We start from the raw sequence: 26233 nt of genomic DNA, 5'->3' as shown, positions 1-26233 counted from the left end.
TTGTCCTAATTAAGCTCATAGTCAAATGCCAAAGTAATCCCTTTTGCCTCCATGTCTCTTCATGCTCTGCACATTCACATACCTATCCAAGAGCCTTCGAACACCTCCATCATATTTGCCTTCATTTCACCCTTAACAATGCATTTCAGGCACCTAGCAGTATTTACGTGGAAAAAAAAATTGCCTTACACATCTCCTTTGAACTTACCCCCTCTCACCTTAAATACAAGTGCTCTAGTATTAGACATTTCAACCATGGGAAAAACATACAAAATGCTGGAGGAACTCAGCAGGTCAGGTAGCATCTAAGGAAATGAACAAACTGTCGACTTTTTGGGCAGTCCCTCAGAATTGGAAAAGAAGGGGGAAGATCCCAGAATAAAATGTGTAACCCCTTGGGTCGCCTCAGGCTCGCTCAGCTCGTTCTCGTCTAGGGGGAGCAGCCTTCAGCCCCGCCAAACTGGGTAATCAGCTGGTGTGGATGCTGTGTGATGTCCCCGCCTCGCCCAAAAACAGACAGTACACCATATGCGATTAAATGAGTACAATTTATAAAGGTTACTATAACTAAGTGATTAATAACGATACAGTATATATGAAGAGAAAATTAAAGAAAAGGCGCCAAACTTATCAAAGTCCAAACCACTTCGTGCACAGCCGTTGGAGCTCGATTACTGAAGTCTTCTGGCCACCATTCGATCCCCTCCGAACTCCTCGACTCGCAGCTCAGGACCCTCCGAACTCCTCGATTCTCCAAACAGCTCAGGACCCTCCGAATTCCTCGACTCTCCAAACAGCTCAGGACCCTCCGAGTGGTCAACCAAGCACATCTAGCTTCATCCCCCCCCCCTCCTCGGAGAATCTCCCGGCCTCGGACCCCCCTTTGGGGTCCGATCCTTGCCCAGTTTAGAGCATTGCGTCCTCTCTCTCGACCCCCTCGCGCCGATCTGCCCAAAAGCCCGTCAACAAAAGCTTACAGACTCAGAAGAAAGAACATTAATCCCCATTTGTTTTACAAAGGAATACCATTCTCGTTATCAGTAAATTAGCATTCCTGCTAGTTAACAAATAGAAGAAACCCTCTTTACAAATGGAAGGGGGAGGGGAAGGAGGACTAGGTGAAGGTGATGGGTGAAACCAGGTGGGCGGGAAAGGTAAGCTGTCGGAGAAGGAATCTGCAGAATCTTTAGCATTTATGATTTGCTGCTCCACTGTGAAGTCACTTCAAGGGATGACAATCCTGAAAAAGTTTAAATCTTTTCTTCGATGGGAATTCAGTGAGACCTCCTCCCACAGCTCCCCTTACGTGGTCTCCGCTGCCCTCCAACTCTTCCACCATGTACTTGCTACCAGACTTGCTACCACAGCCACATATCCTTCCTGGGAAATTGTCCCATCAGGTTATTTCTTACCAAGCCCTTTACCTTTCCTACCCACCTGGTTTCACCCATCAGGTTCTCGCTAGTCCTCCTCCCCAACCCCCACTTTTTTATTCTGGCTTCTTCCTTCTCTGTCCCAAGAAGGGTCTTGACCTGAAATGTCAACTGTTTATTCATTTCTATAGATACTGCCAGAGCATCTAAGTTCCTCCAGCATTATGTGTGAGTTACTCTGAATTTTCAGCATCTGCAGAATCTCTCGCATTTTTGGGAAAAAGATGCCAGCTGTCTACTCTGTACATGCCAGTCAGAATCTCAAACTTCTATCAGATCTCCCCTCAGCCTATGCTGCTCCAGAGAAAACAATGCCTGTCTGTCCAACCGCTCCCTGTAACAAATTCTCTTTAAACCGAGAAGCATCAAGGTAAACCTCTTCTGCACCCTTTCCAATGACATTGACGATCATGGTCTCTCCATGACCGTGACTGTTCTTGGCAATATTTCTATAGAAGTGGTTTGGCATCGCCTTCTTCTGGGCGGTGCCTTTGCAGGGCAGGTGATCCAGCCATTACCAATACCCTTCAGAGATTGCCTGGCATCAGTGGTTGCACTAGCTACTCATACCACCGTCCATCACCTGCTCCTGTGGCTTCTCATGACCCTGATTGAGGGACTAAGCAGGTGCCACACCTTTCTAAAGGGTAACCTGCAGGCTAACAGAAGGAACACCTTACCACTCATTTGATAAAAACATATCTCCATCCTGCCACCTATACACCCTTAGTACTAGGGTCAAAAACTCTGAAATTCCTTCCAAATTCTCTCACCACATTACCTCTTTTTCTTACACTCATGGTTTGGTCACCTATAATAATATTTCCCACTATTTTAGCATAAAATTCTGTTCAAGAATTTTGTCAACTGTTACAAATGATAAAAACGTGTTATATTTTACACATGTAAGTAGACAAGAGAAATCAGAGATAAAGAGATGACAGATGATGGAATCTGCTGGAGAAACTCAGTGGACCAAGCAGAATCTAGGGAGAAGAGCTGACGACGTCTGACAGTGAAGAGGCGAGGGGGTCAATATAAGAGGAGAATGTGAGATCTGCGGACTGAAGGTGCAAGTATGTCAGATGGGGGAGGGAAGGGGAGGGGGATAGAATTGTGAGGCAGTGACACGTGTATGATAGATGGAGGCAGGCAAGGGGAAAAGAAGAAAAGCATGGAAAGAGAAATGGAATAAGGTGGAATGTGGGGCTGTGACTATGGAAGTCAGCTGCTGGAGGGAAATAAGCAGGAACACAAATGGCTATCAGTGCTGGAAAGTGAAAATGGTAGCTGGAACCAGAACCGGATGGGGGGAGGGTGGGTGAAGACACCTCTCTACACGCAGTGAGTGGATAGAATAAGGAGGAAAAACATGATGAAGATGGGTGAAGGAAGGTAGATGAAGAGGCAAGAAAAATGAGATCGTGAACAGAAAGAAACATGCTAGCACTTTGTAACCAAGATTCTTAAAAAGCTTGTAATGCTGTCTTCAACCATATAACTGGCAATTTAGGCAATATTTGACAAAATGCATTAAGGAGAAGGGGTGAATATTAGCATGTATGACATTATGGGGGGAACTGTGTTTGTTAATTTAACTGTTTAAACATTTTAGAAAGTAAACTTTTCATGATTACTCTTGTTGACAGCAAGTAACAGGCGAAGGATTAAAATACAACAGAAATATCTGGCCACCCTGAACTCAAAATAAAAGTTGTGATCAAGCATTTGGCCTACTTTTTTATTTCAATGGAACAGTTAAACAAAACTCTTCTCTTTCTAATGAGTTTATTTCTACACTGGTGCACTGAGGATGCATAGCCAAGACTACCCACTTCAAAGTTCAAAGTAACTTTATAATCAACGTACATATATGTCACCATATACAACTCTGAGATTAATTTTCTTGTAAATCTATAGAATAATAACCGAAACAGAATCAATGAAAGACCGCCCAACTAGGGCGCTCAACCAGAGTGCAAAAGACAACAAATTACGCAAGTACAAAATGAGGAACTAATAACAATAAATAACTAAGCAATAATTATTGAGAACATGAGATGAAGTGTCCTTGAAAGTGAGTCTATAGGTTGTGGGAACAGTTCAATAATGGGGCAAGTGAAGTTGAGTGAAGTTATCCCCAAAGCCTGATGGTTGAGGGGTAATAACTGTTCCTGAACCTTGTGTTGTAAGTCCTGATGCTCTTGTACCATCTTCCTGATGGAAACAGCAAGAAGAGAGTATGACCTGGGTGGTGGGGGTCCCTGATAATGGCTGCTGCTTTCCTGTGACAGCATTTCATATAGATGTGCCCAATGGTTGGGAAGGCTTTACCTGTGATAGTAAACACAACAGGGACCGTGTCGCCCTTGTCTTCACCTATCACCCCACCAGCCTCCGGATCCAGCATATTATTCTCCGCAACTTCCGCCACTTTCAACAGGACCCCACCACTAAGGACGTCTTTCCCTCTCTACCCCTCTCTGCTTTTCGCAGGGATCATTCCCTCCACGACTGCCTGGCCCACACGTCCCTCCCCATAGATCTCCCACCTGATAACTATCCCTGCAAGCGTAAGTGCTACACCTGTCCCTACACCTCCTCTCTTACCACCATTCAGGGCCCCAAACAGTCCTTCCAGGTGAGGCAACACTTCATTTGTGAGTCCAGTGTGGCCTCCTCTACATCGGCGAGACCCAACGCCGATTGGAGGACCGCTTCGTCTGCCACAACAGACAGGATCTCCCAGTTGCCACTCACTTCAACTCTCCTTCACATTCCCATTCAGATATGTTCATACATGGCCTCCTCTACTGCCATGATGAGGCCAAACTTCAGTTGGAGGAACAACATCTCATCTACCATCTAGGTAGTCTCCAGCCCCTTGGTATGAACATCAAATACCCCAACTTCCGGTAATTCCCTCCCTCTCCCTTCCACCATCCCAGTTTCACTCTGGCTCCTCTTCTAGCTGCCTATCACCTCTCATGACTCTGCCTTCTTCTACTACCCATAGTGCTTTCCCCTTAGATTGCTTCTTCACTTCTCCTGCCTATCCCCTCCCCCACCCCTTGATCTTTCCTCTGATTGGTTTTCCACCCTACCCCCACCTTTTTTATAGGGCCTCTGCCCCCTCCTTCTTCAGTCCTGATGAAGGGTCTTGACCCGAAATGCTGACTGCTCCTTTCAAAGGATGCTGCCTGACCTGCTGAGTTCATCCAGCTTTTTTGTACGTCTTGATTTTACCTGTGATAGACTAGGTCATATTCACTTTAGGATTTCCAATTCAAGGGCATTGCTGTTTCTATACCAGGCTGTAATGCAGCTAGACAATATACACTCGACCACACATTTATAGAAGGTTGTCACTTGCCCAAAAAGTGAAAAAAAAGGATGTCTTATACTCACGTGGAACTGTTACACCATAATGCTGGGAATCACAAATCAGCAATTTCCTTTTAAGCTCATTCAGTCCCACTCCTGAAGGACCTACAAGTGCAAGCAAAGAAAATCATCTTAAATCCGTAACTACAGAAATATGAACTAATTATACACAGCTGCTCCTTGTGTTGGGGTGGGTAGCAATCCCCTGCATAGCTGTTGTTAGTTTTTGCATTCAGATTCAGACAGGATACAATCATAAATGGCCCTCACCAATTTTTATTGATGCTTCATAGAAAGCATTGTATCTGGATGCCAACTGTTTCATCCATGGCTGCAAGAACCTGCAGACAGTTGTGGACACAACTAAATACCTCACGAAAGGCATCCTCTTTTTAATTTCTCACTGCCTTAGTGAAGGAGCCAACACGATCAAAAAACCCCTCCCACCCCTATCCCAGACATTCTCTCCCCCTCCCATCAGGCAGACGACACAAAAGACTGAAAGCACATTCCACCAAGCTCATGGACAGCTTTTATCCTGCTGTTATAAGGAAAGACCACGAAATAGTCCCCTAGTATGATAAAGCGGCCCTGACCTCAGTCTGCTTCATAATGGCCTAACATCGTATTGTCTGCCTACAATAACCATAAGATCACAATACATAGGAGCAGAATCAGGCCATTTGGCCCAAATAACCTGCTCCACCATTCCTTCATGGCTGATTTACTATCCCTCTCAACTCCTTCTCCTGTCTTCTCGCTCTAATCTTTGATGCCCTTACTAATCAAGAACCTATCAATCTCCACTTTCAATATATCAATGACTTGGCCTCCACAGGCATGAGGAAATGAGTTGCACACTTTCTTTGTAACTGAAACATTCTATTCTGCATTTTCTTATTGTTTACATCTAAAACAATGTAACTTAAATGGTACCTCAGTATATGGTCAATAATAAACCAATTTACTATGAGTATACACAATCAGCCAATAATTGTATGCTTTAATCCACTAACACACACATCATGCAAAATACATGAAACTACTGATTTTAGAAACCAGTTAATAACCCAAGATCTCTAATTTGTTGGATTATCTTTTGCAGCCAAAAAGGACTTTATTACAAGATGGTTATTTCTTCTGCCTGTCCATTAGTCCCATTAGTGATCTGGATGCAGTAGTCCATCACCTTTTAATTGAAGAACTAGATAGAAATAAATATCCATAATGGCACCCAAAATGTAATTGTATCTTTAACATATTTCAGAGCCAACATCTCACTGGAAGTGCCAAGAATTTCTCTAGAGCACAAAGGCTTTTTGGCTATGTGTAGAGTTGCTCCATAATGCTCACTAAAAGCTTGCCAGACAGTTTTACTATTCCATCATTCTTACAAATTAACCTGGTCTTAAGGGCCATTATAAAGTATGAGATAATTCATCTTTTGTTCTTGCAATATGGCTAAAATGTAATTAAAAATGTTAAGGCAAATGAAGACCAATTTAAACATTTTGAAAATTTGGATTAAAGATGACTGACCATAAGTTTAGATAAAAAGCTTCATTGAAATGTTGACATGTTTTCCAGAAAATGACTAATCTGCACACTTTCAGCATCATCTGTTTTTATTTCAGATCCCAGTACACAAGAACATACGAAAGTACAGAATTGGAAAAGAGTCTGCAGCCCATCTGGCTTGTCCCAAAACTAGTACCTTTCAAATCCCCATGTCCCTGAAATATCTGTCTAATCCTTGCTTATTTCCATGGAATCTGTTCTCACTGCCTCTCTGGGTAACCCATTCCATACTCACTGTCCTCTGCATAAGTTAGTTAGATCTATGTGAAAGTATAAATTTCCTCTTCTGAATTTGAGTTTCAAGTTCTTGTTCCTTTCTCATGCCGTTACCACTAAGATTGTGATCGTTATTTCCCCCAAAGAGGAACTTCTGGATTTATTTTGGGGGAAAAGTTTTCTTCAAGTGAGCGATATTCTGATGTACATGATTGGCCACCCAGAGGCAATAAAAAAAAATTGAAATGTTGGTTGCACAAGAGCTCTGCCTAATTCCCAAACAATATCCAGCTCCCTTTTCAATGCCCATCTAGTGCTGTGATGCTGACAATGATGACAATGATTTTTTTTTATCATTGTTGGTCACGGAGAAGGGCTTTCTGAAGGACCAAAACATTGCATAAGACGTCGATCAGACTAAATTTGGAATATTGTGTACAGTCTTGGTCACCTACCTACAGGAAAGTTATCAATAGAAACAAATACAGACTAGAGACATGAGCTCTAGTGAAGAGTTGAATAAGTTAGGACTTTATTCCCTGGAGTGTCATAGAATGAGGGGAGATTTGATAGAGGTATACAAAATTAGAAGAGGCTTAGCTAGGGTTAATGCAAGCAGGCTTTTCCTACTGTGGTTGAGTGAAAATAAAACTGGAGGTCATAGGTTAAGGATGAAAGGTAAGATGTTTAAGGGGAACTTCATGCAGAAGGTGGAACAAGCAAGGAAATGAAGGATACGGGTTCAATTTCAACATTTAAAAGGAGTTTAAGTATATGTTGCAAGGGGTATGGAGGGCTACGGTTCAGTTAAGGGTTGATGACATTGGGTAGAATAATAGTTTGACACAGACTAGATGGTTCAAAGAGCCTGTTTTTGTTCTGCAATACTCTATGACCTTATAAGAAGCAAGCTTAGTCAAGGAATCAGGAAGACTAAAAGAGGGATAAAAATGCTGCAAGGTAGAGTTAATCTCAAAACTCAAGCTAGGGCAGATGGCAGACTATTCAGAAATTGTAAACTGAGATATGCACACTTAATTTTGGCAAAAATGCAATTACAGATGAACTGTTTGCATTATTGACTGCTCACAATGGGAAAAGTTAATGTTGAAAGTTCTAAAAGTTCTATCAACCACATAATTAAGTTATGCAAACTGTATCAACGTAGATTGGTGAATGTGTATTAGTCTACAATAGGGGATCGACACAAAGAGTCAGTAGCTTTAAATTCCTTGGCAGTAACGTATTAGATGAGCTGTCCTAGTCCCAGCACATGTAATCACAAGAAAGGCATCTTTACTTTCTTAGGAGGCTAAGGAGGTTCAGCTTGTCACTGAACATTCTACAGATGCACTTTTGAAATTATCCCTACTAGTTGCATCATGGTTTAAATGGCAATCTGAATGCAGAGATACAAGAGGTTGCAGAGAATAGTGGATAAGAATAAGAGAATAAGCCCAATATATCATACCCACATCTGGTAGTATCTATGGGAACTGTTGTCTTAAGAAGACACAATCCTTCATGAAAATTCCCCAACATCCAGGTTATACCATCTTCTCACTGCTACCATGAAGCAAGAAGTAGAGAAGCACTAAGTCCCAAACCATCAAATTCAAGAACAGCTACTTCCTTTCAAACATTTGGTTCGTGATCTAACTGGCACAACCCTCATCACGTTAAGTTAGCAACATTATGATCACTTTGATCATTTTGTATTAAACTGAATCTTTATTTCAGTCAGTTCAATTATTTGTTGTAAAAATGATGTACAATGTATGTTTTGCTTGTGAATGATGCTTATATGACACTATGTGCTGTGATGCTGCTGCAATTAGCTTTTCATTGTACCTGTGTATATATGTACTTGTGCACATGACAATAAATGGAAGTTTGATTACTAAATAACATCTCATTTAATTTAATGTGGTTCAATGCTGGAGAAATTGAAACAGAAGCATGAGTAAAATGTATTCTAGGCCTCCTGTATCCCTAAAACAGAAAAAGAGCAGGAGATGTCAGGTTCTATTAAAAAAAAATGACTGTTCTGCTTACAAAAGGAATGTGTACTACTAAATCAGTGTCAGTACCAATGGAAGACCAAAATTTATACTTTCCTTCCTTTTCAGAAAACAAATTCTGTAAAAGGACAGCTATTTTTTTAAAAAAAAAGGCAAAAGATTTCAAAATTCCCCTTCTGAATAGATATGACACATTTTACTAAAACATCAGTTGCTTTTCTAGGCTCCATATTTTGATTACCAATTTTGGCCCCTTTCAAGAACCAGTGCAGTTTCAATCAATTTCCAATTCTGTGTTACTCTTTGCTCAGTTGGACAGTGATGACCTTATCTGAAACTTCTATTTTAAAGTGGAAAACTGCAGCTATTGGAAAACTGAAGTAAAAATACAAATTGCTGGAAATACCTAGCAGGTCGAACAAAATCTGTGGAGATAGCAACTAAATCTGTGGAGATTTCAAGTCATTATCTGTCATTAGAACTAAGAAAATTAAAAACTGAACATGTTCTCGGTTGCACAGAAGATGGTAGTATGGAGAGAGCAAAGGAAAGGTTGGAGACCAAGAATAGTCTTGGTCCAAAACGCCAGCTGTTCATTCTCCTCCATAGATGCTGCCTGATCTGCGTTCCTACAGTTTTTTGTCTGTGTTGACAGACAAGGTTGTGGTGCCAGCTCAACCAGCCTGAAACATTAACCATGTCTCTGAAAACAAATGCTGCCTGATCTCCTGATTATCTCCAGTGTATTGGGATATTTTGGGATTACTTTCAACACCTGCCACGACAGCTCATACACTTAATATCTTCACTTACCCATGAATGCACATAGAATGGATTTGATGCAATACCTCCTGGTCTTTCTCAGATCATGCATGATCACTTAGGACCCTTTCTGTCTAAATATAGTTACATATGCACATTGTTCTAAGAAATTCTCATTTAGCCCTCAACATCAAGGCCAAGTATTGTATCAAGGTGTGCTAGCTAAAATGGAGTTGATGGGAATTCAGGGGAAACCCTCCACCGGTTGGTATCATACCTGACACAAAGGAAGATGTTTGTAGTGGTTGGAAGCCAATCATCTCATCCTCAGGACATCACTGCAGGACTTACTCAGTGAAGTGTCCAAGGACCAACCATCTTCAGCTGCTTCATCAATGACCTTCCTTCCATCATAAAGTCAGAAGTGGGGGTGTATACAGATGACTGTATAATATTCTGCACTATTCATGACTTCTAAGATAGTGAAGTAGTTTATATAAAATGCAGCAGGACCTGGACAATATCCAGGCTTGGGCTGACAAGTGACAAGTAACATTCGAGTCACGCAAGTGCCAGGCAATGACCATCTCCAACAAGAGAGTCTCTAACCATCGTCCCTTGACATTCAGTGGCATCACCATCACTGAATCCCCTACTATCAACATCCTGGGGGGGTTACCACTGATAGGAAACTTCAATGTTCTAGCCATATAAACAATGTGGCTACCAGAGCAGGCCAAAGGCTAGGAATCCTGCAGCGTTTAACTCACCTCTTGACTCCCCAAAGCATGTCCCCCGTCTACAAGGCTCAGGTCAGGAGTGTAATGCAATACTTGCCACTCGCCTGGATGAGTGCAGCTCCATCAACACTCAAGCTTGACACCATCCACTTGATTGGTACCCCTTCCACAAACATCTAATCCCTCCACCATCGATGAACAGTTGCAGCAGTGTGTACTATCTACAAGATGCACTGCAACAACACACCAAAGCTCCTAAGGCAGCACCTTCCGGACCCATGACCAATACCATCTAGGACGAGTACAGCAGATACCTGGGAACACTACCACTTGGAAATCTCCCTCCAAGTCCCTCACCATCCTGACTTGGAAACATCGCTGTTCCTTCATTGTCGCTAAGTCAAAATCACAATATTGCCTCCCTAAAAGCACTGTGGTGTACTTACACCTTAGGGACTGCAGCGGTAGTTCAAGAAGGCACGTTCTCAAGAGCAATTAGTGATGGGTAATAAATGCTGGCTTAGCCGGCAATGTCCACATCCCATAAATGAATAAATAAAAACTGGCCTGATGCTGGTTTTATTTTGTTATCGTAGGAATTTTTATTCCCTTGACACTCCACACTTTCTTGTTACCTACAAAGATGAATTTCAAGGGAAGCTACATAAATACAATGGGTCAGGATGTAGAAAAAAGAGAAATGTTGTGAAAAGTAGAGGTGAAAAGGACTGGGAAGCCCTCCTACAGCTTCCCTCAATGGTCTGTTACTATGCTGCATGTTCATTAAAATTCTAACAACTTGACCAAATCTTCTCAAAATGGAATATAATTGTTCTACCTTTTGTTTAGTACAGCTCAACACGATTCACTTTGTTTCTGTGCTTTTCCCCTCCAACAGTGCTGTCCGGTTCAATTTCCTTAGTTCACTCCTCATAATCTACCTTTCTTAAATTGAATGCATCTATTGTACTCGCTCTTATTTTGAGAGTCTCATCTTAAACACTACCATATTGCAGTTACTCTTGCCAAGATGTTTTCTGCTCTATTGTCTCTTTACTGAGTATCATGTTCAGCAGCACCTCTAGGTTGAAGAGGTTCTTGACCATGTAAATTAATCCAACTTTGTATCAAGGTGCAAGACTCTTTGAGATACGTTCTGCAGATTTCTCTGTCTCTTGCAAAACCAAAATCTCCCATCCATTCCTATACACATTATTCCAATCTGATTAAAAGTTATTTGTCAGATCCTTTCACGTGACCTCAATATATATATAGCAGATGTCCATGGCTAATTTTTCCCCTCATGCACCTCAATTCTAACCACAGGGTTTCCTTTCCATCCATTCTTGCATTCAACAAATTCAACTCTGTACATTAAAGTTCTCTTTCACTTAAAATACAACATTCTTGACATGTAATTCTGTGACATTTCAGTGGAGGTTCTGCCTGATAGCTTTAAAAACTCTCCAAAAGTAGCACAGGGGAAAAAAAATTCCAGAAAAAGAACTCATTAAGCATTTGACTGCAAGTACTTTAGGGTGAGAACAGAACCAGGAAAACAAACAGGTCGAAAAAGCCAAACACGATTTTTCTTGCCACAGATCCTTTGTTGAAGAGCAAATGCAAAAGGTTACAGGATGTATTTTTCTCCACAGATAGTACTGGGTCCCTCTCAAGAAAAGGAAGGACTGCTCCTGCAGTAGTAAAAATACAGTTGCTGTAAAATGCTCTGTTTAATGTTTGGATGAGAATAGAGGAAACTACTGAAGAATCAAATCAAATTTAATACTCAAAAGAGAAATCCAAGGTTTTAATCGGTGTAAGTGACAAGGTATTAGGTTGCAGTCTGATTTTACATTTTAAGCTAGTTAAATACACAAGTTATTCTGGACAGCATACTCTCAATTCTCACCATTCTTGCATCATCTTGAGATCATTCTGCGTTGACTGCTGGCAAATCTCTTAGTGATTGTTTTTAAAACTAAATATGTGTCACTGGGAATGGGGTAAAGAATGGAAGAGGGAGAATGCAGTCACATGGACTTCGAGAAGAAACATTCTCCTTTATTCATGACCGCAAGATTCTCAAGCAATTATTTCAAGGATATTAAGCATGGAAATAAAATAATTGTACTGTACTCTGATTGAATCAAAAATGCATTACATTTGGGAGGTGATATCTGTAATGGTGAGCATGGGTAGAGTTATTTTGGGCTTGGTCACTGGAATGGAATGTGTAATAGTTTACACATATATACTGTGCTTTCAATGCCAATAAACTCTTATTTATTGTGGGGAAACTGTCTCTTGGATGCTGCATCAGGTTAGACCTGGTGGAATAAAGACACAGGAGTCCACAGATGCAGGAAGCTGGAGCAAAAAAAAACAAACTTTGGAGAAACTCAGCAGGTCAAGCAACCTCTGTACAGGCACTAGGGTAACTGACCTTTGGGTTGTGACCTGCATATCTGTGTCTGCAACAGTTCAAAGTACATTCACTATCAAAATATGTATACATTATACAACCTTGAGATTCAGCCCCTATCAGGCAGCCACAAAACAAAGACACCCAAAAAATGAGATACCCGTAAATTCCGGTGTATAAGCTGAGAACTTGGCCCTAAACTTTGGTCCTAAAATTAAGGGGTTGGCTTACACAGAGGGTGCCAACTTTGGAAATACAAATACACGGAAGACAGGTCGTATTTATTGGCTGTTTTTGAGTCAAATGCAAAAGAAAATACAAATGCTTACAAAAGATCTACATTTAAAACACATTCTGTTTCTCAATTTACTTGTACACACTGTTGTCGTCAAACGTTCAGACCTCGAAACTCTCACACTCTTCATTATCTGACTGTCCGAAAATCACGTCCCATTCTTCGACAGTCAGGACTGTTTTCTCCCCCTTCTGATTGACAGTGCAGTTGCCAGCAAAATCAAAGAACATTGGTGTCTTGTCCAAGTTACCAACCATGGTAGCGGGTAAGAATGTGCCTTTCGATGCTTGATTACAAACAATTGGAAGGTCGTAATCTTATTCTCAAGGTCGCTTGGCAACTTCTGAGCAATCTTTGTGTTTTGTTTCAACACAACATCACGTCTATTCATAAATCGGGTGTACCAACTTTTGAAATTTTTGCTGACCTCACGGTGTCTATCGTCTCATCTCAATGCTTGAACTCGAATCATTTCTCTGGTAACAATGTATCCAGACGATCACTGGTGATTCACCCACTCTAAAACTCTTCCTTTTAGTTCTGGCCACTGGTATGTTTTCCCGTGGTTTGCACATTTCGTCTTTGGTATTTCCCTCAGCGTGTCCTCTGCCTTTCTCCACTCTTACTTGTTTCTCGTTTACACTAAACTTCTTAGCAGCTGCAGAATTATTCGTTCCTTTAGCAAAATCAACAACCTTCAGCTTGAAGTCAGCATCACATCGCATTCATTTTAATCTTCTGTACATGGTGGTCGCAAACTCAATACCGAGTACACATACTGATCCTGCCACCCCGTGTTATGTTTTAACGAGTTTCACAGGGTTTCAGAGGATTCTTTACCATTGGGAACCTAATCCATAACTTCCCTTCCTGTTATATTTATTAAGAATTCGCCTATAACGCTCTACAATGTGTAGGCCTGTTTCCTTAGAGGTACTGGTTCATAAAATTTCCAGGTTCCAGATCTGGCAAAGCTGGCATGTGAGATCTTGTGATCTTTTCTGGTTAAATCAAAAACTTCTACAAAAGGGGTCAACTCATGCAAAGGTACATGAGAAAGGCACTTTTTAACCTTGAAAATGGGGGAGGGGTCGGTTTATACACTGGAATTTATGGTATATATAAGACAACTAACACCCAATGTGTAATGGGGAAAAAATACATCATGCAAACAACAACTGCAATCAAATAGTCTCTGAACAGAAGTCCACAAAGAGTCCCATAGTACAGCACAGACCTGAGTAAATGCTGTGGAGCTGCTATCTGAACTGGCATGTACCTTGCCTTGAGCCCTGAACCCTGACCTTTACAATCAGGCCTGGCACTTAACTCTCTGTCTGAACATCAGCTTCTGCTGCTTTGAGCAGCGATCTGAAGCGGCCCATCCTTCATCTCAGCCCCTGGCACCTTAACTTTTTCAACCTGGCTTGGTGCTTAAATCTCCATCTGAAACAGCACGGATTTTTGTTTTTGCCGCATGGATACATCAGACTTTGCCGCCTCAATTTGGCCTGTAAACCTCCATCTGAACATAGTGTTCAGTCGCATTGATATGCTCTAGGGCCTGGACCCTCTGGCTGCAATTCAGTCTGTGCCTGACCTTTCACGCTCTTCCATGTTGTCAGCAACTAGCCCACCACCTCACCTTGCTTCAGTTTTGCCACATCAAGTTGCCTCCAAGTCCAAAGGAAAGTTACAGACTATTACTTGCGATGATCATTTGCCAGAAGTGTGGTTAACAATTAACAAAGTATTTAATTGTTATCATTGTTTCATTAGTCTAAGTCCTAGTGTGGGGAGCCTGCTAGTATGAATTCCACGTAAAGGGGCACAACCAAAGGATCTGGTGCAAGGAATTTATTGGCTTTGGAAACTTTATAGTTTTATCTCATCTTTGCCTCAAATTCAGGAAAGGTTCTTTCCGTCTAAATTGCAACACTTCTTCTTATTAGATGTGCTGTCTGACTGGGGTGTCTGAATAGTCTCTTTCAATGAATTTCACCAACATGTCCTTAATGTTTCAGGAACTTCCCAAATAAATTGAGCCATGTTTTACATTAAAGCCACTGTAGTCAAAATATATTTTGTGCAAATTCAGAAGTGCAACACTGACTATACCATTGTGTGCTTCATTTCAATGAAAAACATGGTAAATGGAACTTTTACTTAATTGCAAATAATGCATCCTTATTTTCAAAGTAACCTAGGGGATCCAATTTATAATGTTTACAGATTTCCTCAAAATGCTAACATGCTTAATTTTTAAAAATTCACAATAGTTTAATATTCACATCTCACAAGTGAGAATAAATTTGGTCAATGGCAATGAGTACCATAGGACTATTTCCCCCCAATTATTGCACTGGTTGTAGTTCATTTTGGCATGTACTGGATGACTTTATAAGCACAAGCTTTTGCTACAAGCCACTAGTGGGTGGTTAACTTATAGTGAGCCAGACAAAGGGAACAATTTGTTTATTTTAACTTAATTTAACCTGTTCCTCTAAGCCCAGCATTATAAATCAAATTTATAAGTTCTTGAAACTCTCCAAAATGATTAACTGAATGCAAGTACTACTGCTGCATAGAAATACTGCAACTCCAGAGACTAATTAGAACACTTCTAGCATATTAGTGGATAATTATTTAAAGATGCTAGATTAAATTTGTTCTGCAATGTTCTGTAGCTGCAGTTTCTGTATAGCCCTGCTGGGAACGGGGAGTGCTAGGTAGAACCATGGAACCCATCTTATTATTGCTGCATTAAACTCAGTGCTCTTGCAAATATCATTGTTGTTTCACTCACCTGTTCGATCAAATTTGTTGCAATTGACAGACATGATCACTTTCAATTTAGTTTATGAATTCTGCCTATTGCCATAATTTTTTTTTAAATCAATAGTACTGGTTACTGAGTTCAGAGGCACCTACCCAGTGTAGCTCCTCAAAAAAGCATTCACACTTTAGCCTCTAAATCCACTACTCTGAATCCTCATGGCTTTGAATTTAAGTAATAATGAGCCAGAAAGCTTAACCCACTAACTAGCAGTTATAGCACTTGCCTTTATTTCAGGTGAGAAGGTGGCTATACTGATGGAGTCAATCGACCAGCTTACCTTCCATCTGCCTGTTCACAGGTAAAGCCAGTTCTTCACCACACTGCTGGGAATGAAGAATTTCCACCAGCAGTGATGATGGTTCCACTAATAATTTTCAGATGCCAGGAGCTCAGTGGGATTATAGAAGGAACACAAACTCAGGGTCTGGTGAATTTCATGATCATTAACTCAAAATTACTCCAAAATTTTCAAACACAAGGAACACTGTACACTCATTTTGCATTCTGCTGTGACTAGAAAGGATAAACACAAGGATTAATGTAAAAAAGGAACACAAATTTCCCAGCCTGCAGCTAAATGATGATCAATTATAAGTAGTTCAGTGTATGCTTTAGTTATTTAAAGAAATCTAGTTATACAACATGCTATTGTTCCACTATAATTTTCACCATAATTAACTTAATAAAATTCAAGAATATCTCTCATTAAGTAATGCTGACCATTGCATTGACCAGCTTCACCAGACAGCTGGTCTGCTGGTCACCAGATACACTAAATCAAAGTCACTTTTTATTAAAGTAGAGGTGTACCAATTTTCAGTAGCTATGATTGATGGCATAACTCCCACATATTATCCAGTGACAACTAACATGTGAAACTTTAAAAACAGAAATTCAAATTTTATTCAGAATGTGATAATATATAAATAATAATGTGCTTTTCATACAATTACACTGATTTCAAATTAGTCACATTTAAACTGCAGAATGTGGCATTTGGCACATTGTTAGAGACCCATTGACCAATGCAAGGATAAGGGCCACTTCGTTGATGTGTGAATAAGTCTTTACTGACAGCTCTCATTCATTCTTATGGCTTGTATTTATCCATGACTGGGTACAGGATGATTGCAGCAACATTGGAGGCAATGACTGCAGTATAGGTCAATAATAGCTCTGAGAGGCAGCTTCTTAACTTTCTTTTAGAGCTGAAGTATTAGTTGATCAATTTTCCACAATATTTAGATTGAGGTACATTATTTTTCATTAACAGCAGGTTGGCGATTTAATTAAGTAGATTAATTCATCTTCATCAAGAAATGTAAGCCATGAACAGCTGCAATTAGAAATAAAGCACCTGACTCTAACAAATTGAACTAGATGCAGCAAAATGTGTGCAGAAGTTGACTCAAATAATCTCAGTGCAACAACTTGCTTTACAAAAATGCTCTAAAACAGTAAAACTGTTCATGGGGGTGTTACCAAACTAAAATTCAGACTGCTTCATAAAAACTGAAATGAGTTCTGGGCTTTAAAGGGAGGAGGTGGGGAGGGGAGAGGGGTAGATAGATAAATAACATCAACAAGAAAACAGTTGTAGCAGCTGCCAGGCCCCTCAAGCCCGCTACATCACTCAACATGATTGTGGTCGACTTCTACTGGCCTCAGATCCTCTTCTGTGCCAATTCCCTAAACGCACCATTCCTGGAGAGTTAGGGAAAGGAATTCCTGAGCATAGTTCAGATGAAAATACTGGCGTGGTGCAAATTAGAATCAGAATGTCCAACAGACAGAATCTATGGTGAGCAAAGGGCTGGAAAGAAGTATGAGTCCATGGAGAGAATTGAAAACACTAGAAAAATTGTTTAATTGGTAACTGATGTTGGTCAGCCATTGGAAAGCTGATGGGTAGATGGACCATTTAGGTCAAGGCAACAAAGCTTTGGATATTCGTTGCTTATGGATGATAGCTTGTGAGAGGCGCCTCAGGAATGCCTTGAATGAAGCAGAGAGAAAAAAAAAGGCACAACTAAGGTGAGTCAAGGACACAGATGAACATAGTTAGTGAGATGTAAATGCAGTCTTAGTGATATCACATTTGTGGTGGAGTCTTACCTCGGGATCAAATATAGTAGTTTTGAAAGTTAGAATCATACAATTGAGGACTGTGTATACAAATGTCCCAATGACTTTTCAGTTTATTTACTTAGTTAAAACAGACAATTATTCTGTCATGACTCAATTATTATCTGGTTTGAGCCTGCTGTCAATTATGCATCTTTTAAGAACATAAGTAATAGGAACCCATCGAGCCTGCCCCACCATTCAATAAGATCATGGCTGATCTGTCCGTAAACTCAGCTCCATCTACCTGTCTTTTCTCATAACCTTTAATTCCCTTACTACGTAAATTCTATCTAACTGTATCTTAAATATATTTAGTGAAGAAGCCTCAACTGCTTCCCTGGGCAGAGAATTCCACAGGTTCAACACTCTCTGGGAAAAACAGTTTCTCCTCACCTTCATCCTAAATTTTCTCCCCGAATCTTGAGGCAATGTCCCCTGGTTCTAGTCTCACCTACCAATGGAAACAACTTTCCTACTTCTATCTTATCTAACCCTTTCAAAATGTTGTATGTTTCTATAAGAATCCCTCTCATTCTTCTGAATTCCAGAGAGTACAGTCCCTGGTGACTCAATCGCTCCTCATCGGTTAACTCCTTCATCTCTGGAATCAACTTGGTGAACCTCCTCTGCACTGCCTCCAAAGCCAGTATATCCTTCCTCAAGTATGGAGACCAGAACTGCACACAGTACTCCAGGTGCAGCCTCACCAGTACCCTATATAGTTGCAGCATGATCTCCCTACTCTTGAATTCAATCCCTCTTGCAATGAAGGCCAACATTCTGTTTGCCTTCTTAAAACCTGCTGCACCTGCAAACCAACTTTTTGCGATTCATGCACAAACACTCCCAAGTCCCTCTGCACAACAGCATGCTGCAATCTTTCACCATTTAAATTAGTCTGCTCTTCTATTATTCCTTCCAAAGTGGATGATCTTGCACTTATGTATAAACATATAACAATTACAGCATGGAAACAGGCCATCTTGACCCTTCTAGTCCGTGCCAAACGCTTACCCTCACCTAGTCCCACCTACCTGCACTCAGCCCATAACCCTCCATAACCTTTCCTGTCCATATATCTATCCAATTTTTTTTAAAGTGACAATATCGAACCGGCCTCTACCACATCTACTGGAAGCTCTTTCCACACAGCTACCACTCTCTGAGTAAAGAAGCTCCCCCTCGTGTTACCCCTAAATTTTTGCTCTCTAACTCTCATGTCCTCTTGTTTGAATCTCCCCTATTCTCAATGGAAAAAGCCTATCCATGTCAACTCTATCTAACCCCCTCAAAATTTTAAATATCTCTATCAAGTCCCCCCTCGACATTCTACGCTCCAAAGAATAAAGACCTAACTTGTTCAACCTTTCTCTGTAACTTAAATGCTGAAACCCAGGTAACATTCTAGTAAATCTCTTCTGTACTCTCTCTATTTTGTTGACATCTTTCCTATAATTCGGTGACCAAAACTGTACACAATACTCCAAATTTGGTCTTACCAATGCCTTGTACAATTTTAACATTACATCCCAACTCCTATACTCAATGCTCTGATTTATAAAGGCCAGCATACCAAAAGCTTTCTTCACCACCCTATCCACATGAGATTCCACCTTCAGGGAACTATGCACCATTATTCCTAGATCACTCTGCTCTACTGCATTCCTCAATGCACTACCATTTACCATGTACATCCTATTTTGATTAGTCCTACCAAAATGTAGCACTTCACACTTAGCAGCATTAAACTCCATCTGCCATCGTTCAGCCCACTCTTCTAACTGGCCTAAATCTCTCTGCAAGCTTTGAAAACCTATTTCATTATCCACAACGCCACCTATCTTAGTATTATCTGCATACTTACTCATCCAATTTACAACCCCATCATCCAGATCATTAATGTATATGACAAACAACATCGGGCCCAGTACAGATACCTGAGGCACACCACTAGTCACCGGCCTCCAACCTGACTAACAGTTATCAACCACTACTCTCTGGCATCTCCCATCCAGCCACTGTTGAATCCGTTTTACTACTTCAAGATTAATACCTAACGATGGAACCTTCCTAACTAACCTTCTGTGTGGAACCTTGTCAAAGGCCTTACTGAAGTCCATATAGACAAAATCCACTGCTTTACCCTCGTCAACTTTCCTAGTAACCTCTTCAAAAAATTCAATAAGGTTTGTCAAACATGACGCTCCACGTACAAATCCATGTTGACTGTTCCTAATCAGACCCTGTCTATCCGGATAATTACATATACCATCTCTAAGAATACTTTCCATTAATTTACCCACCAATGTCAGACTTACAGGCCGATAATTGCTAGGTTTACTCTTAGAACCCTTTTTAAACAATGGAACCACATGAGCGATACACCAATCCTCCGGCACCATCCCCGTTTCTAATGACATTTGAAATATTTCTGTCAGAGCACCTTGCTATTTCTACACTAACTTCACTCAAGGAAGTTTACCAATGTTGTATTCCATCTTCCAGAACTTGGCCCACTCACTTAATCTATATCCCTTTGCAGAATCTCCACATTTTCTGTACAATTTGCTTTTCCACTCAGTTTAGTGTCATCAGCAAATTTTGCTGTGCTACATTCAGTCGTCCCCTCTTCCAAATCATCAATGTAAATGATAAGCACTGCAGGCCCAGCACGGACTCCTGCGGCACCCCCCCCCCCCCACCCCCAGACTGCCAACCGGAGAAATATCCATTTATACCAACTCTCTGCCTTCTATTGGTTAACCAGTCTACTATCCATGCCAATACACTTCCTACGACCCTAAGCCTCCGTATCTTATTTATAAATCCCTTGTGCGGCACCTTATCAAATGCCTTCAGGAACTCCAAGTATATGACATCCACCTGTTCTCCCCTATCCACTGCACTCATTATCTCCTCAAAGTTTGTCAAACAGGACCTGCACTTTCTGAATCCATGCTGCATCTGTCTAATGGAGCCACTCCTTTCTAAACGTTTTGCTATTTCTTCCTTAATGACAGCTTCAAGCATTTTCCCGATTACAGATGTTAAGCTAACTGGCTTAGTCTGTAGTTGCCTGTCATTTGCCTACATCCTTTTTCAAAAAGTGGCGTGACATTTGCTGTCTTCCAATCCGCTGGGCCTGCCCAGTGTCTACAGAATTTTGGTAAATGATTACCAGATTTTATCTGTTGCTTCCTTCACTATGGGACACCAACCAATGACTTCTGCATCATGATCTGGGATACAAAACTTTCTATTTAACTCTTGGACTAAACCAGTCAAAAGTATTGAAGAATGGAGTTTCTGACTTGCTTATAAGTTTCAAATTTCGATTAATATCTTGTTTTCTTCATATATGTTAACTTGAATACGTAATATATAAAAACAAAATCTACAACATATCTACAGGAAATCAAAAGTTCTAAGTAAATTTATTATCGAAGTACATATATATCACCATAGACTAGCCCAAGATTCATTTTCTTGTGGGCATCCACAATAAATACAAGTATACACAATGGAATCAATGAAAAACTGCAAAGATGGACAAGCAACCAATGCACAAAAGACAAAAAGACAACAAATTCTGCAAATACAAAAAAAAACAAATACGCTAATGAATAATAAATATTGAGAACCTGAGTTGTAGAATCCTTGAAAATGAGTCCACAGCCTGTGGAATTAGTTCAGTGTTGAGTGAGTGAAGTTGCATCAAATTATCTCTATGGTTCAGGAGCTTGATGGTTGAGAGGCAATAACTGTTGCTAAATCTAGCAGTTGTGGGAAATAAACTTTAACAACATAGTTAAGCCCTTCATCCCTGGACCTTTTTTAATTTTTTTCCCCCCGCGAGATGATCAAATTCCTAGGTGACTAAGATTGGATTTAAAACTCCACTTTTGCTCCAACCAATATTTTGCACAGATTCAACAGTCTCCTTGCTTTTGTGCACCATGTTCCTATTTTAAATCACCATTTACCTCTCTCCAGAATTGTCCTGTAATTTAAAGACTTAAGCATATACACCTACACCCTATGTTCCTGTACACCCTTTAACAGTTGTACTTGGAATATGGAGGCTCACTTAGTCCTTCTGCATTACCTAGAAGTGAAAGGAGACAAAATAAAAGTCTACCAGCAATTTTTCAAATATCCTCTATGACTAGTCCACGCTTAATTTTTTTTTAAAAAACAAGACAACAGGTTTGTCATTTTACCAATTTTAACTAATATTCATTAAGGCATTTTTAAAGATAGCAAAACTGCTCACTAAAATAAAGTGATAATAGCTTGCCATTATATTCATGTCAATTATACCACCATTGTTACAGAAGATGTACAGATGATAAGCTCAGAAAAATTAAAATCCTAAGAAATATATATGTCAAGTAATTATTTTAGATAAAAATAATTATACTCAAACTCCTAAATACAAGAATATCACATGAACAACTCCAGGCTGCAAAGTATGTTACAATAGTAATACATACTTTTGGGCAATCATTCAGTGTGAAAACCCATCAAAAGTAGCAGATACAGCCCAGTCATTCACAGGAAAAGCTCTCCCCATCATTGAGCATAACTACTAGGAGCACTATCACAAGAAAGCAGCATCTATCATGAAGGACCCCACCATCTAGGCCAAGCTCTCTGCTCACTGCTGCCTCAGGTCCCACCCCACCAGGTTCAGTAACAGTTATTCCCTTCAACCATCAGGCTTCTGAACCAGAAGAGGTAACTTCACTCACCTCAATACTGAACTGATTCCACAGCCCATGAACACACTTTAAAGGACTCGATTACTTATGTTCTTGAACGTATTTACTGTATTGCACTTTTTTCCTTTTTTGTATTTACACAATTGGGTTCTCTTTTGCATGTTGGTTGTTTGACTTTGTTGTCTGCTGTTTTTCAATGATTCTATTGTGTTTCTATGTATTTACTGTGAATGCCCACAAGGAAAATGAATATCAGAGTGGCACATATATACTTCGATAATAAATTTACTTTGAATTTTAAGCTTTAAAAGTTTAATTAATGCTTAAGCTTGTATCTATAGTAAGGTTAAAATTGTTGCTGCAAAGGAGACAAGTTTCTCTCATTGATACCTTGATCATTTTAATTCTTGTTATTTTTTCATCAGTGCACAATACAATTGGAGATATATAATGCAATTACAAATGCTAACACAGTTCTTTGCCTTCTATCTGAAATACAGACATTCTTGGAGAGGGTATCATGAAGCCTCATCCAGGACAAAGAAAAAAGGTTTTGATCGGCTCTTCTGTAAGTGAATTCAACAACACTTCAGAATGGTTTTCTCTCATGTATTGCAGATGTTGGGAGGAAATACTTAAGAAATTACTGATGGAAAATTCAGTTGCCAATAAGTTTTGCATTATTTCACAAATATTTACACTTTAGGATTTCAAGTTGAAGTTGAAGTCATTCACTACATTTTTATCCTAGTGATGTTATCATTTAATATCACATTTGGCTTTATCTTATAAATCTTATAAAAAGATGATAAAAATACATATAGATTTTAAAATAAAATTGTCAATAACTTGAAAATCTTTTTAAAGCCTACCTTCTTCAAAATTATACCACTGAATGTTTTTTTTTGGTCAGGTATAAAATAAAATGAAATATATATTTGTTTTAAGTTCTCCCTTTTAAATTTCTACTCTCATGTTATTTGAGAAAGTACCCTTTTATTTCTACTGTAAAGCTCATATGCTTTCCCGACAAAAATTACCACTGGAAGACTTTATGGAAAGTTCAGAGTGGTTTCACAGAGAATCCAGCAAAGCAGCAGCCAAGACCAACTACAAGGCCAATTCTGAGTGCCCAGAGCTAGAAGTAGTCTTTTGGCTAGCATGGCATCTCTGGCTGCAGCACTTCCTGATCAACATACGACTCAGACTGATCTTAAATTCCAGTGTGCGTAATGTCCTGTATCCTGATGTCATCAGAATTACTCTCTGGTATTTGGAGAAAAAAGGAGAGAGGTTCAAATGACCGTGCCACAGATGCTAATACAATGAGATTTGCATCATAAAGGATTATTGTCATTGTGAAATTCTTTCAACCATATCAACTTGAAACAGTAATGGGACAGACTATTTAATGAAGTGAATGATCTTAATTTGGAGCAGAATGCAATTCCAGATGTTATCAAACTGGTATAGTGGATAAAATTCAAATACAAGTATCCAAATGTTCTAAAACTCACTCTGCAAAAAAAAGACTGCAGATGCTGAAATCTGGAGCAAACTGCTGGAGGAACTCAGTACATGAAATTGCATTTGTACTTATCACATCCAGCTTCTTTTTCTACTTTCCCTCTCCCTTCTCCCAAATGGCTCAATCTGCTTAATGTTTTATTCACACCTGGTTCTATCTAATCTCTGAGCCTCTGTCTTAATTCTCCTCCAACTGACCTGATTCACCCTATCACCTTCAAACTAGTCCCCATCTCACCCTTTTCACTTATCTCCTTGAAGGCAATCTTCCTTCAAACTCCCAGTCCTGATCCAGGATCTCAATTCAAAACGTTGACCACCCCTTTGCTCCAGCAGATACTGTTTGGCCTGAGTTCCTTCAGCAGTGAGATTTTTGGTTTAACACTATTTCCACATTGTCCCAGATACCAGAATTTCACAGAAAATGCATCACTTTGTATAAAAAAGGGCAGATAATATGGTGCTCTTAAAACTGTCCGTGTTTTAATCCTGAATAGAAATTAATTTTTTACTTTTGGTGAAGACTGAAAAGTACTAAGTTTTAGATACTAAGTACCAGAAGTACAGATTACAAGATTATAACTTAAGCTGTTCATAGAACAGAACATTGAGATAGATATGGCCCTTGTGGCTAAAGGGATCAGGGATATGGAGAGAAGGCAGGTACAGGATTCTGAGTTGGATGATCAGCCATGATCATACTGAATGGCGGTACAGACTCGAAGGGCCGAATGGCCTACTGCTGCACCTATTTTCTACGTTTCTAATTTTAGAACAGCACAGTTCAGGTCCATAATGTTGTGCCAACCTTTCAACTTACTCGAAGATCAAGTCATCCTTCTCTCCAGCATAGCCCATTTTGCTTTCATCTATCGGCCTACCTAAGAGTCTCTTAACTGGCCATAATATATATGTCTCTACCACCAACCCCGGCAGTGTGCTCCAAGCACTTACAACTCTGCTAACAAAAAAACTACCTCTGACATCTCTGCTGTACTTTCTTCCAATCAGCTTAAAATTATCTTCTCTTGTATTAGTCATTACCGTCCTGGGAAAAAAAGATGCTGGTAGACCACACTATTCATGATTCTTATATACCTCCATCAAGTCACCTCTCATCTTCCTTCACTCCAAACAGAAGGGTTCACTCAACCTTTCCTCAACTGACATGCTCTCTAATCCAGGCAGCATCTCGGTAAATCTCCTCTGCACCTCCTCTAAAACCTCCACATCCTTCCTATAATGAGATAGCCCAAAGTGAATACAATATTTCGTGGTCTAATTAGCATTTATAGAACTGTAAAACTACCTCATAGCTCTTGAACTCAATCTTGTGACTAATGAAGGTCAACATACCTATGAACCTATGAACTTGCCTATGAACTTGTGTGTCAGCTTTGAGGGTTTATGGGTATGTGTCTCAACATCCCTCAGTCTCTCCAGACTGCCAACATTCCCAGCATTAACTTGCACTCAAAATGCAAATTCAACCTTCTAAAGTGTATCACTTCACACCTCTTTCAATTGAACTTCGTCTGCCACTTCTCAGCCCAGCTCTGCATCCTATCAATGTCCCGTTTTAATCTAAGACAGCCTCAACACTATCCACAACATCACCAACCTTCGTGTTTTCTAAAGTTGCTAATGTATCTGTCCATTTTCTCATCCAAATCATTTATAAAAAATCACAAAGGGCAAAGCCCCCAGAACAGACTCCTGCAGAACAACATTAGTAACCGCCCACCAGGCAGAATACGGTCCATCTACTACAGGTCGACCTTCACTAATCCGGCACCATTGAGACCTGAGGAGTGCTGGATTAGTGGAAATGCTGGATTACAGAAGGATCACATTAAGCAATAGCTAACCGCCTCATCATACCTGTAAAATATAATGTAAATCAGTACAAGTTAGATAATAATGAAACAGAAATATTAAATGAGTAGCAAGTGAAATTTTAATAAAGTAATATACTGTACAGGCACAGATAAAATAAACGGTACAGTAAATGTACAGGAATTAACTTATACAGAAAAGTTGAGCACTTCCGCTTCTAAAGTAAGATGTTTAATATACCTTCAGACAAAGTTACTGCAAATGTGGGGTTGTCAGGATCATCAACATCTGCATCTTGAAAAATGAGTGAAGCTTCAGGAACTGGTGCT

The 26233-nt window shown here is 40.0% G+C and overlaps 1 protein-coding gene across 12 annotated transcripts in view; it reads right to left on the bottom strand.

The window, feature by feature from the left end:
* The window catches only part of mpp7a (MAGUK p55 scaffold protein 7a), a 459090-nt gene that overhangs the window by 33274 nt on the left and 399583 nt on the right, over window positions 1–26233 (bottom strand). For all 12 annotated transcript variants that reach the window (XM_059972009.1, XM_059972017.1, XM_059972012.1 and 9 more), the window contains one exon: window positions 4842–4922. In XM_059972009.1, coding sequence (XP_059827992.1) covers window positions 4842–4922 — 81 coding nt within the window. The remainder of the gene's footprint in view (window positions 1–4841; window positions 4923–26233) is intronic.

This window comes from Hypanus sabinus, chromosome 6 (genome assembly GCF_030144855.1).
Source record: "Hypanus sabinus isolate sHypSab1 chromosome 6, sHypSab1.hap1, whole genome shotgun sequence".
Lineage (NCBI taxonomy): Eukaryota > Metazoa > Chordata > Chondrichthyes > Myliobatiformes > Dasyatidae > Hypanus > Hypanus sabinus.
The sequence above is the reverse complement of the archived record's forward strand: the minus strand, read 5'-3'. Positions and strand labels throughout refer to the sequence as shown.